The sequence below is a fragment of the Hesperophylax consimilis genome, chromosome 21 (genome assembly GCF_061612785.1).
Source record: "Hesperophylax consimilis isolate HC1 chromosome 21, BYU_Hcon_1.0, whole genome shotgun sequence".
In the NCBI taxonomy this organism is placed as follows: domain Eukaryota; kingdom Metazoa; phylum Arthropoda; class Insecta; order Trichoptera; family Limnephilidae; genus Hesperophylax; species Hesperophylax consimilis.
The window spans coordinates 25736123-25750098 of NC_142856.1; the positions used below are offsets into that span (position 1 = coordinate 25736123).

The window sequence follows — 13976 nt, forward strand, 5'->3', positions numbered from 1 at the left end:
GATGGAGCCTGTTCGATAAACATCTATTTGTTAACAGTGCTGTTATTAATATCAACTCAGGGTAGAAGGCCTGTGCAGTGAACATATTCGGTTCCCTCAGTGTGTTTCGTATCCAACCTGGATGTTATGGAAGCTTGTGCGTGAAATCATATCTTCTGTGAGTGAAATCATACCATCAAAGGGGTAAGTCGGATTCCTTCCTTACTCCATGTTCACCATCTCTCGAGGCTAAATAAATTACATAAAAGCTTAAGAACTCTTACATAATACTAGTAGATTAAAATTAACTAAATGAGTCTGAATGAATATTGTATTAATGTAAATTTAGATTTGTCGCGGGCTGTAAACGTTCAGGGCTTTGTATAGCAATAGCTTGAGAATTAGCGCACTGGTGAATTAACTGTTGAATTTAACAGCCACCTCTAGTCTGAGTGCCCCAAAATATTTGTGTAGGAACGGGCAGTCCGTTTGATAGATTCCATTATCCAAGCGGATTGCAATATTTAAAGCAAAGGCATCAGGTAGGTATGCTGTGCTTATTCTACCAGTATTTTATTGGAAGATGCTCCGAGGAATGAGCTTTTTCGTCATTTACCCCTTCGGCACCGGTGCATACTCGGGAAATACGCCAAACGCGCGCCCAACATATGTACATGGTTGATATTTGTCACATGAGAACGTGTCGCTTCTACGACTCGTTCTTGAGTTCAACAGCAAGGCAGTGGAACGATTTGCCAGTCTCTGTGTTTCCTCTCTTCAAGACCTATGTTCACTCCTTTCTCTCCTCAAAAAGACCCTCCACACAGCATCCTCAGAGATGACAAAGGCCCTGAGAGAAATTACTTTCTTTAGGGTCTCCTGTGTGAAGTTAATGTAAAAAAAAATATATAATAAATAATGCAACATTACAAACATAGGTGAATAAAGATACTAACTGGCAAACCTAGCTATGCGAATTAGGCTTACAATATTTTTGTATTGAAAGTTATGACATTTTTATTCAGTTAAATATATTTATAAAGCAAAGCTTTTTTACTTGGATTGAATGATGTTTTATGAAATGCCGAAAATTGTATTTTCATATTCACAGATGGTTGGGTGCTATGAAAAGCTTCAGATTTATGAGATAAGTTGACAAACAAAAAATACAAAATATCAAAATTTCCTCAATAACGAAAAACGAAAATAATATGATAGCGCAGAATTTAGGTCCATACCTACTACGGATGATCTGGAATAAGCTTTCCAATTTTGTATTAATTCACGGATGAGATTCTCTGGAGAGGTGAGTTTTGATTTTCTTTTTCAGTTCTGTATTTTTATCAGTTCGTGTGGGATTCTTTTCTAAGCTTAAGGGTCTGATACTCCGAAAGCACGAACACCGAACTCGGTATCTAGATTACAGAATATGCCTTTTACTTGAAAACTCACGTTGCAAACAAAAATGTCAGATCTTTTATCACATAACAGGGAGAAAAAAATTGCTTTTAAGAAAAGTTTATTACTGAAAATTGTATGTCTTCGTTGAATACTTAGAACACGTGGCAGGTTTTTATGTTTAAGGATGGGTTGTTTCTGAGAATTTGAACAATTCATCAAATTTCAACGTCCATTTTCAAGTTCTGTGAAAGATTTTTTCAAGTTTTGTTTTTGTTTCAGTTTTGTCAAGCAACTAGCCTACAATGATATAATAACAGAACTTGAATAGGACTTTCACAGAACCCGAAAATGAACGTTGAAATTTATGAATTCTTCAAATTCTCCGAAACAACCCGTCCTCAGTCTTTCAAATTCTCTTGTAACCATTTTACATCGCAAATTAGAAGGCATTCATTTAAAGAATTTACATGCTTTTTAAGTACCTACGTTTGTTTTGTTCGTTAGTATACCAGCGAAATGGCGGAAAAGCGCCATATAAAATGCTAAAAGCGTTTTTAATAAACGTAGTGAATATTTTCTACATTTTTATGAACAAAAACACGATTTATGAATATTACAGAATGCATAAAAAAACTATCGCCCTCAATTGCAAAACGCATCTTAAAAAATTGCATAAACACAAATGCTTTATTAGTGATTTCGTTGTCAGATGCCAAATGCGATGTTGTGGGATTTAATAAATAGAGTTAATGTTTTTTATTAGTACCAACTTGAACCTAAAATTTTACAGTCATTGTACAATATGTAACAAAAAATGTTGTGAAGTTATTTTTTATTAGTAAGGCTGTCGGCGTTTATACGCGTCGTACCTACCTATTAGGGAAATTATCAGCATTTTGAAAAAGTCTTTTAAACGGCTTGATGATAGTAAAAACAAGCCTTTGGTCACTGCTAATGTTGTAGTGTTTCAAACTCACTGCCATCGAATTGTCGATCAGCCAGTGCGTTTCAGCATTTGAACAAATTATGATCAGCTGACAAGCATAAATTTCAGCTAAAACGAACAGAAAATCAGCATTTAACAAATACCATACAAAAGTCGATAAATTTAGAGTCGATCGAAGATTTAAATTTTAGTTTAAAACAGCTCAACTTAAATTATTAGTAGTTCTGTGAACAGCAGACCTCACGTCCAAAAAAGTATGTTTCTGATTTTCTCCTATTTAATAAATCAAAACGAAAATATCCTCTGAAATCATAAAATTTGTAAATAGGTTCTCAAATACCTATGTACTTAATTATAAGCAATAAAATTTAACGTAACATTTTTTTTAAATTTCTAATAAGGAATTATACAATTCCTCCAAAAAATGATACTATCCTAGTGACAATTCTTTTTTAACCATGATCAGGAGGTTATAACTCCGATCGAAAATTTGAACCGAAATATTGTGACGTCATATGTTTGCCTAACTATATCCACCAATGAACAACTCTGAAAATCTATGCAATAAACTTTCAAAATTTTTCATTGGTGTATAGTATAATAAGTAGGCTCCGAATGAGAACTTTACTGTCTATATATTGGCATATCTATGGTTTTTTAGGACAAATTTGTTTCAATCTATATAAGTTGATTTGTGACCACGATCATGCCAACTCTGGCAGGATAAATACTAAAATATACTGTAATGAATTGGCTGGAATTAGCTTAATACGTGCCATGTAGGTACCCAATTCGTAGAAACATGTAACAATATTGTTCTCTCAATATAAAATCATTGTTTTATTTTTATTATTTTGTAAAATTATTAACCTCAACACAGGCTTGTCCTAGTGAGGATAAAAATTCCAACGTAAAAAAAGATACAATGTAAAGAAACAATTAAAAGGTAGTATCCAATATGGCCACCACGTTGAACCGTAATTTACGAAGAGATGGAATACGAAAATAATGTAAATATTACGAGTGGATAATAAATGGACTCAGTTGGAACCATAGAAAAATTAAACAAAATAAGGCTTCATGAAAAGGCATCGGAAAATGCCTACGTAGCATTCGTACCGGACAAGCGCAATAAACAATCAAAAGATTGTTTGTCCAAACACTAACCTTATTTGTATTTTACCATTCAAAACCAGGCCCGGGCTGTTTACCCGATAGCAAACAAATGGTTGGCCCCGAGGGTATTTTGTTACGCCAACGATTTGTAGTCATAACGACCTTAATATTAATATTTACACGGGTAGCAAACACTATGCAATGGTAAACTGAAAATGAATGAATGAAACTTTTAACACCGCACAATTGATATTAAATATCCATGAAGGGTGTCTGGAGAGAACCATGAGATTTTAAAAATACAATCGTTGGGATAGTTGGATTTCAATGTTTACGATTCAATAAATAGTATGGTAATAATTTAAATAAGACAATTTACACGTTAGGTTATTATTTATTTAACATAAAAAGAAGAATAAATATTAATATGTTTCAGATTATTCAAAAAAAAACTACTTTTGCTATTTTGTTAAGAATATTTAATTATTGAAGACAATAAAAGCGATTCTTAAACAAAAATTTGAAACAGAAAAATCAGAAAAAAATACGGGCGCATCTGGGACTTGAAACCAAAATCTGCACTACCAACTGCGATAGTAATAATAGTAACTTGCGATCATACATAAAGATAGCAGCCAATAAAAATATGCATAAAGAAAATGAAGATATTGTTGGTAGTACTTATCTGAGGTATGATCCAGTTAAATATGACCTAAGTAAATAGGGACAGATTAGCGCAGTTGGTAGAGCAGTGCCCCGGCAAGGCGAAGGATAGAGTTCTAGATGCGCTCATATTTATTAATAATTCGAAGTAAAAACAAGATTTCAGTTTCATCCGCAAAGCAAATAACATCTCCGCTAATGTCTAACTGACACAAGGAATTAATATATAGTAAAACAGGATGGGTCCCAATGTACTTCCTTGGGGAACTCCGTAAGTTATAGATCTATTGAGGCTTGTTATATTGTCTGCTTTTAGTGAGTGGCTGCGGTTAGTTATATTTGATTTGAACCAGTAATAAACTGATTTTTAATACCTGTTTTCCAGTTTTTATGGCGGGTTTTGTGGGACACTGTATCGAAAGCTTTGGTCAGATCCAGAAATACTGCAATGCAACTTCTTTTTTTTCCAAATTTTTTAGAATGGTCTCCGTTACTTTTAATATTGCATCTTGTACTTCCATATTCTTTCGATAACCAAACGGATTGCTTATAATAGTTTTTTTAATATATCGGTTAATATATCGTAAGGCCAGTTAATATATCGTGAAGTAACAAGTACAGAATAATAACAAACACCATGAAACTACTACTACGTTAAGCTATACATATTTGGGTAGAAAAAGTAACGTCGTTGAATCTCACCTTGGTGACGATGTCATCTCCGTAAAACTGTTCTGGAGTCCCATCGGGGTCGTGTTGGAGCCAATTCTTGAACCTGCCAAACTCCTCGAGAACCGCCCTCCCACTCAAAACACTCTCCAAATCCATCATTTTACGATATATTCACTTTAACTTTTCCTGAAATTGTGATGACACCACTATTTTTTATGTCAAGAATTAGAACCGGCAAAACTTTGATTTATTTCATCAAACATAAAAAAATCATATTTTTAAAGATATATTTAAAAGGGTCCTACCGGCTGCGCCAGTTTGTAGCGTATTAAGGGTTACTTACAAACTCTCTTATCAAAGAAAACTCCGGCTTATACAAAACACTTGGACTTTTAATGTGATGATAGATTGACAATAATAATGTTTGTTTGGAATCTGATATCTAAATTAACAGGCGGTTGGAATAATATGGACCCCGACCTTGAGGTTCCCACCTTATTTACTGTCCCCTCGGTCTCTACAATCTAGTGCCATATACGGGTAAGAGTTTGCATCTCAAATCTTTGGTGGGTTACGAACTTTTGAGCCGAAAACCTTTCGTAATTTGAAATATTTTTGAAAGTTTTTGACCACTCCGAGCTTACCACATATTTATCATCGAAGTAATCACAAAGTAATAATTATGATATCAAAATTTATTCCATAGTAACCACTTATATTTGCCAACTAGCTGTACCCCGCCACGGATTGCTGTGGCTCAGACTTTCTTCGAAGAAAGAGAAACAATAGCGCATGTTGCTTTTACGTCCAACAGAAGGGGCTGTTTTTTTAAAAAGCATGTTTGTCCAACAAATGACACAGTTGTAAAGAAAAAGCATGTTTCTTACTTGTCACATGTGATATCTATATAATATAGGTATATAAAAACACAAGCGTCTTCGAATGCAAAGTTGTGTCAATTACAAAGCAATCGATGAAGAACTTTCTGAGATGTAAGATTTTGAACGAACGAAAATTAACATTTTTATTTATATAGAAGATAAATAGATAGAGCCACATTGGTAGATTCCTGTTTTACCATAGTAATCAGTATATTTTGTTTGTCAATAGAGCGGCATTAGTAGATTCCTGTTTCACCACAGTAACTATTATTCCTTTGTTTTATGATATATTTTTTCTCTTCAAATTTTCGAACTCAACAAACAAGCTTGCGACCAGGGGGGTATAACTCCGAGAAAAAAGTGGGTCAGAAAAAAAGACACGGTAAATCTCTATGGCTGTGTATCTGCAAAAATCTTCTGTGTTTTTCATTTTTCTGTTAAAAGCAGAGAAATATCAAAATTCGTTACTGTCATAAAAAACATTTCATATTTGATAATCTTATAAATGTTCTTCCTTTATTTAAAGGATTTTAAGTCATTTTAGTTTATTTTTACGACAGGTTGATTGTTCATCTCAGAACAAAATTTTAGGCTAGTGAATGGGATTGGCTTCGAATGAGAATTATATTGTCTATGGTTACGCCTTTTTTATAGTTTCTATCCTAGTCGATGGTGAGTATGTGTAGTAGTGACGTATATTTTTCAGTTACAGACTTTTATCTATGGCAAACATTAGGACCCATGGGCTCAGTACCAAAAACCCGAAGATATTGATCTAGTGAGTGGTTCATTTATGCTTGCGACCGAAGATGGACCGAAGCGTCCTTCTGTTTTATTATTATAAAAGGGAAGGATTTAGATAATAAATGTGATTGACATACCAAACAGTGCCTTAATTTAACACCCTCCATTTCAACCATATTAATAAAAACTTATCCGTTTATGATCGTCCTAAGTTTTTCTAAGGGGTCAATGAGTTATTTTTCCATCTGCTTGCGCTATGTATGTTCTGACACTCATCCCTTTTACAATTCAAACAAATTAGCATCCTATTATCATTATGCATACATTGGACATACATTACACTGATTCATAATACAAAAAAATATATACATATGTAGTGGTACGCCACTACTCGAGTCGGACGGTGTCAAGTACTACTTAGTACACAGTGCCAAGCGCTAAGGTACCTAGGCCGTCATAGAACATACTGGAAATTTCGGCCGTTGCTCAGCGTTACGGGTGGTAATGTTTGTAGCCACAGCAACTAGAATTTTCGGGAAGTTCTTAGGTGCAACTTGAATCGTATTGGCACCTTATATAAGCGGCAGCGGGAAGGTACTCAGTCAGTTTACTACGCGCTACGTTTTAACGCGCTAATCAAAATAACTTACTCTTTTCGCGCCGCGATTACCTAAATAATCCTTGCTGTAATAAATCTATTATAAAATATTACATGGTTTACTTTCAACACCGAACACATCTTCAACCTTCCCAACACAACTACTGCAATCATTATTAGCGGAAATCTTGTTGTAACCGTCGATATAACTCTCCTAGCAGAGGATTGAACCAACAACGCCTAAGTGAGTGCCAGACCCATTTGTCTACCAGCTTCTAACCTCGCTTCCAAACAACAGGATTAGCATCAGAACTCCACTGTAGACTACTATAAATAGCCCAGTTTCCTTTGACAACTTTTATTAGTATGGAGTAATCCTTCACCTAACAATCAACGTAAACATTTCAAACACCGGATTATAAATTACATACATTAGTTAGCACTTTAATCTATGTAGCAATTCATTTGCATGCGAGTTTACAAACGCGATAACACGGTTCTATTTTGGTAACTCAATACAAAGGGAACCTTTTACTGGCCAAGCAATAATTTATTGATAAAAAAAGTCGTACTAAACGAAGCTATCGCTCGATTATTTCCGTTGGTCCCATTTTGGTATACATTATCGTTCTTTATATAAAATGTGTGGTTTTGATAGTAGTTTCAATATTCCCGTAAAAGAAAACTGATATTGTTATTTTTAGTATCTTATTTCTGTATATAGTTTCATCTCTGTAAATCATGTACTGTTTGTTTCTATAATATAAAATAAAATAAAAAATCACATTTCAAATATGGAATAAAAATATGTTACAGGTAGTAAGTAAGTAGGCTTGCTTACAAATTATAATTTTGATCTTGTTGGGAAAGAAGCAAAAAAAAAAAGAGCAGGTCTAAATTTAAACGGAATTGATAAACGTTGATATGCACCTAAATCTGTAAACATTTTCGGGATAAGAGAGAACTGAGAGCGGGTGTTCCAAACTACTTTTTCGAATTTTTCGATACTATCGGTGCGCACAGATACATTCAAACATGTCGTCTTTACAATAATGCAATTTGAATTTGAAAAGATTTGTTAAACATTTAATAATTCTTCTGAGCGCAGTAGGTATATATTACTTCGAAGCATACAGTGTCGGACTTGTAAGCACAAAGAAAATAAATTGTTTAATTATTTTTATAACTCAGCCGAAACTTGATCAGAGGAAGCTGTACCGTAATCAATGTCCTAGATTCTAGAATGACGGAGGTCAAACAGGAACCTTTTTTAACCCGGTCTTGAAGGGACCTAATTTATAGCCTGGGGAACGCACAGGAACCAGAAACGTCTTGTTCGTGTCCCACTTCTGATTTGTAGCAACTAGCACGGGACTGAAAAAAACAATTGTTTTATTTCAGTCAATCAGCCTAGCTTGTAAATTTCATGCCGCGAGAGCTCGCCGTTCGAGATTCTGCGCTGGTCTGAAGAACCCACTGATCAGCAACCGATAGAAATGTGCAGTGGGTGTGTCCGTGTGTCATAATTGTAGGTACTTTATTTCTTACTTACTTATAATCAATTTCATTGACCTTTCTGTGACATTTAATACCCGTTTTACACCATCCTTTTTTTCATACAGATTGTCTATTCGGGATGAAAAAAGGAACCTGTTCTATTTTGGTAGTTGGTACCGTGAATCACGTGTGTTGGTATTACCGATTTTCGAATATTTTTTTATGATTAATTTATTTACGTAATTATATTATGTGAAAACGTTGCATGTTTATTTAGTGTTGTATTTAAAATATTAGCAAAAATACTACAATATCTTTTTATTACTGATTGTGAATGTGTATTACTATTAGGTATTGTGAATTTCACGTGTATGTTTGATGACTTGACTTTTTTTGAGGAAATAATACGTAAGAACTTTACAAGCGAACAAAGAATATCTATGTGTGTTAACTTCATACTGTGACATACTTTCTATTAATGTATAGAGACAGGGTTGTGAGAACTACTGCTTTGGCATCTGCGCCGCTGTGTTTTGGAAGTTTCACCTCATATATTATATGAATATCGTACCGATCAAGATACGGTGATCATGTAGGCAATTTTGCAAAGGCACGGGTACCTATAAAAATCATTATGATAAAGGTTTAAAGATGAACGGGTAAACAAAAAACTTGATTGGATAATGACCAAGAACGTGACGCAGCTCGAAAATGACGACGATAGATGCTTTCATGATTGTGATCTATGGTTATGTTCAAGGTGATGCCATTTTTTGACGATTTAATACCGTCTCAAAATATTGTTTCTTCTCTAATGGCAACTATCTGTGTGAGATTGTAAGGATGAAAATAATGATCGTGTAAACCGAAAAATTTTCGTATGGGTCCCAATATAAGGATCGGTATGAAAAAAAGTATAGTGTAAAGCAGGCATCCATTTCCTTTCAAATCTATCACACTTCTAGAGATTACATGTTCAGTGGAAAAACTGTTCATTTTCTTGCTGCCTGGTTAGTCAAGTGTGCCGGGATGCTCCGATTACGTCCAAATCAACATTATTCAGTTATTCGAGTGCCTTTCGGCATGATTTCATTCGTGAAGCATTTCTTCCGCACGATACAATTTTATATTTTCTTACAATTCCTGCCCACCATTATTGTGCTACGTGTATGATATTCTTCTCACCATACGTCTCGAAATCAAAAAGTGCCACAAACATATTATAAGCATTAAGTCGAAAGGCGAATTATACCATGTTGCCATGCAAGGAGAAAAATGAGTACCTATTCTCTTCGAATAAGTAATCCGGTTAAAACAGGATTTCCTGATAAACTTTTAGTCAATTCCTAACATATCGGAGGAACACGTGCTGATGCCCCTGCATTTATCTTTATAATATATAATAATTATCTTTATTTAAAAAAGTTTGAACATTACAAGTAAAAATTCATATTATGCTGTATATTGTACATTGATTTGTAACTTTTTTTAAGGTTATAAAATTAACAGAAAAGTATATTAACAGGTAAAAAAGAAAATAAAAGTACAGTTAGTTGAGGTTTCTCAAATACCGCCTCACTAGGCTAGCCTGTATTGAGGCAGAATTTTTCAAGTTACTTCCTAATACTTTTGAACATACCTATACTTGTGTTAAGATGAATTCGCTCAATAATGAGGTTATTTCAATAAATGCGAATTTGGGTGAATGCACCGGTAAAGGCCCTATTCTTATTTTTGATCCAAGTTTTTACATTGTCTTTGAATAGGTGGCCGAGTTGACATCGCGCTTGGTTCTCACCCAGGCGTAGTGTGTTCAATTCCTCGGCTGGCTAAGTCCTCCATCACAACACAAGCAACATTTTCCGCTTACTGTGGTGGTAGTAGGATATTTTCAAATATTGTCAGGTTATTCGTAACTCGGGAATGTTTGTCTTTCTTTAAAAATATATATATATATATATATGTGTTCAGACATCATGATAATATGTTCGTATTTTACTTAAAGTTTATTAGGAAACCTATCAATTCATTCGTTAAGTAAGAGTTGTGGGACAAACTCGGAGTTACAACAACTTAGATAATATAAAAAAATTAAATCCGATTAAATTAAAATTTTGACCAGTCGGTGGCTGAGTTGATATCGCGTTTGGGTCCCACCAAGGCGTAGTGTGTTCAATTCCTCAACTGGCTAAGTCCTCCATCACAACACAAGCAAAATTTTCCGCTTAGTTTGGTGGTAGTAGGAGATTTTCAAATATCGTCAGGTTATCCAAAAACCGGGAATGTTTGTCTGTCCTTCTTTAAAAATAAAAATAAAATTATAAAAAATTTTAAAAATTTTAAAAATAAAATAAATAATGAATTCGACCTTTAATGATGACAGCGTCTAGAACTTGAAACTCTAGAAATCGTAAGGAAAATTCTCTCCATTCCCCGGGAGATCTGCACACAACAGAAGGCTAAACAATTTTCGGTCCCAGTTAACCTTACTCGTTAAAATCAATAGTTTCCAGTTCAAATTTACCTACACATAATTTTACCATCAACGTTTCAACGTCAAATTAATAATTGGATAGACGTAAACACGCGTCGCTATCGGTAGGAACTGGTGGGCATCTGGGTTATAGTTCTTTCAACGAAGGCTCAACTAAACAAATGTAATTTTTTTACTAGCAAATTAATTTTGCAAATATTATGCAAAAAAAGCACAAGTTAAGAACAAGAAAATTGCTTGTTTCCTAAAAATGTATAGGTAATGCAGCGAAAGTTGGTTACATTGAATAATAGATTAGCATTGAATGTATTTGTGCATCGGTATACGCTTCCACTGACGAACAGCCCTTTCGCTTGTTTTCGATTATTTATTGTTACTAGCGGAAGAGGGACAGTAACGGTGCTTGTAAAAATAATATTGTTAGGAAGCTTACAGCCAGTTCTATCGGGTGAATGATGTCACGAGTGAAATAATCACAGTTTTATTTTTATAAGCAATAATTATTAGCCTGAAACACTCATCCACATTGAAAAAATCTCCTGATAAAAGATACATGACGCCAACGGTCCCGTTGCGGATGAGTGTTTCGGGCTAATAATTATTGCTTATAAAAATAATTGTTACCCTTTGTGCTATGCATAAAAAATCTTGTCTTAAACGTTAGTTTACCAAAAAAATAATAATCACAGTTTTCATTATGTTAAGTTCGGTTCCATGATAACTCAAAACAGTGACTATTCAACACACTTTTAAAAAGTGATATAAAGTATTAAAAACAGGAAAAAAAATTAAACCTAACCTAACGTACTTAACTCAGTTAATAAAGTTTTTGTTTCATCACTTTCCATGACTTAATATAACTTTTTAAAGATGTGATGAATTATCATTTTGATGATTTATCCGGTCACCGTTAAGTTCGCATCGTTATTAATACATTTATTTGAGTCAGTTTTTCTGCCACAAATTGTTTATTTTACCGGTCATCTCATGTATCCATTGGGTAACGTATACTACTAATAAATATAGTATATAGACAATGGCTGATGCTGATAATACATGCACATATTTATCATTGTAGATTTGTTTCCATTAACCTAATGATTTAAAAATATACATTAATTTCCCTATACGTTTACTTATTGCGGATTAGTGGAAAAGGGACAGCAATTTTATAAGTTCACTGTGTTACGGCCCTAACGATAAGTTACACAATATTTGCGTTCGATATGATTTGAGATTTTCACGGCCAAAAGTATTATCGTGATTTATTTTGGGGGTATTAAGCCGTGTTATGCTTCCTCCTTCATCAGCCAATGTTTCGGACAGCATTACTGTTTAATTTTGTAAGTTCTTTATTAATTAAATTCAGGATACAGTCGCCATCTATGGATTGTTTGAATAGTTAATTATTAGAAATGGTGTGAATCTGTGCTAACATTTTAGAGCTCTAATTTGTCGATAAGCAGTTGCCTTTTTTCATTGTGTATATCAATCTGTCAATGGATTAGTATTTTTAATCTATAAAGGGCCTGTTCCCAGTAAAAAAGTGTTCTTTCCTTCAGAAATTTATTACAGTAAACAGTGTTTAGCTGTACAAGGGTCGGGCCCGTTATCAATAAATCGTTATTGTCAACGTAGATATTAGAAAAAGCATGTTTTGTGATACGAAATAAAAAGTTAAAATACGACAAAAGTGTTTCCAGTAAAGTCCAAAACCAGAAAAATATACGATTACAGCGTCCATCATCAGGATCAATGTCATCATATTCCATAGACACATAATCCAGTCAACCCATGAAGTTCAGTAGCATGAACGTGAAAAACGGCATAAACATTTATATGGACTGTGAGTAACACCCTTCTCTGGTTAGCAGTACTACATCGGCAGTTAACTGAGTTAACGGGAACCCATTATAGGGAGCATATTGCGAAATATAATCTGATAAGCGACGCCGGGGAAATCCTCTAGTTATTTAAGCGTCGTTTAAGCCAGGCATATCCAACCCGGGGTCATGTATTATATGCTTTACAAGGGCACACAAGACCATATATTTTAATTACAAAATGAAAGATACACTGATACAAAAATCACTGAAGCACATGGTGACTTGCAAGAACTTAGGAATTGTGTACGACATTCGCTTAAAATTTCACGCTCGTATTGAAAAGATCTGTAAATCAGCCACAAGCTGTTGGGTTTTGTCATACACAATTCAAAAGACTTGACCAACCTTGCAGTTATAAGGCTGCTTTACTTTAGCTTGGTGCGTAGCATTCTCGAGAGTGGATCTCAGGTATGGGGGCCAGAAGACACTGTCTATGTACTAATGGTCGAGAAGATACAAAAAAGTTTTTACAATACCTCTACATGAGAGAGTTTGGTTATTACCCATGGCTGTTTCCAACACCATTTATTTCGGGAATGCTGGGTGTATGCTGCCTTAGTTCCAGAAGGGATATTGCATTACTCCTGATGGCGTATAAGCTTCTAAACGGTTTAGTATCAATACCAGACATTCTGGCTAAAATAGGATTCTATGTCCCGTATAATTCTGCGCGAGGCCGCCAACACAGGCTTTTGATTTTTCCTAGGTGCAGAACTAACTTACCAATGGTGATGCCCTTGGGAAGAATCACCATGTTAATTAACTGCCTCACAGGAAATGTGGATATTTTGCACATGTCCTACAACGTATTTAAACGTGAAATATTATTCAAGACTTAACATTGTAAACCTAAATTTGAAACATTTTTTTTGTCCCACTTGTAAAAGTATTTGTTATTCACTTTTTTGTAATCTTTAATTACCGATATTGCAATGTACTGGTATATACTGTTTATGCAAATAAATAAATAAATGTATAACTGGTAATGCGACCCACAAAATCGTAAAGTTTACGACGCAATATTTTGAATTATGTGAATTAAAAAAATATCAGGGTGTTAAGGGACGTACTTGACTGACTTCAACCAGTGTAAATGAAA

The 13976-nt window shown here is 34.3% G+C and overlaps 1 protein-coding gene across 2 annotated transcripts in view; it reads right to left on the reverse strand.

Moving 5' to 3' along the window:
* Mtmr6 (Myotubularin related protein 6) overlaps positions 1 to 13976 on the reverse strand; it is a 162678-nt gene that overhangs the window by 85412 nt on the left and 63290 nt on the right. Inside the window, exon 1 of one of the 2 annotated variants that reach the window (XM_089644797.1) lies at positions 4808 to 4958. The exons of the other annotated variant lie outside the window; for it this stretch is intronic. Within the exon in view, the coding sequence (XP_089500923.1) occupies positions 4808 to 4936 (129 nt within the window). The 5' untranslated portion in view covers positions 4937 to 4958. Of the gene's footprint in view, positions 1 to 4807; positions 4959 to 13976 lie in introns of those variants that run through there. 2 annotated transcript variants of the gene reach the window in all.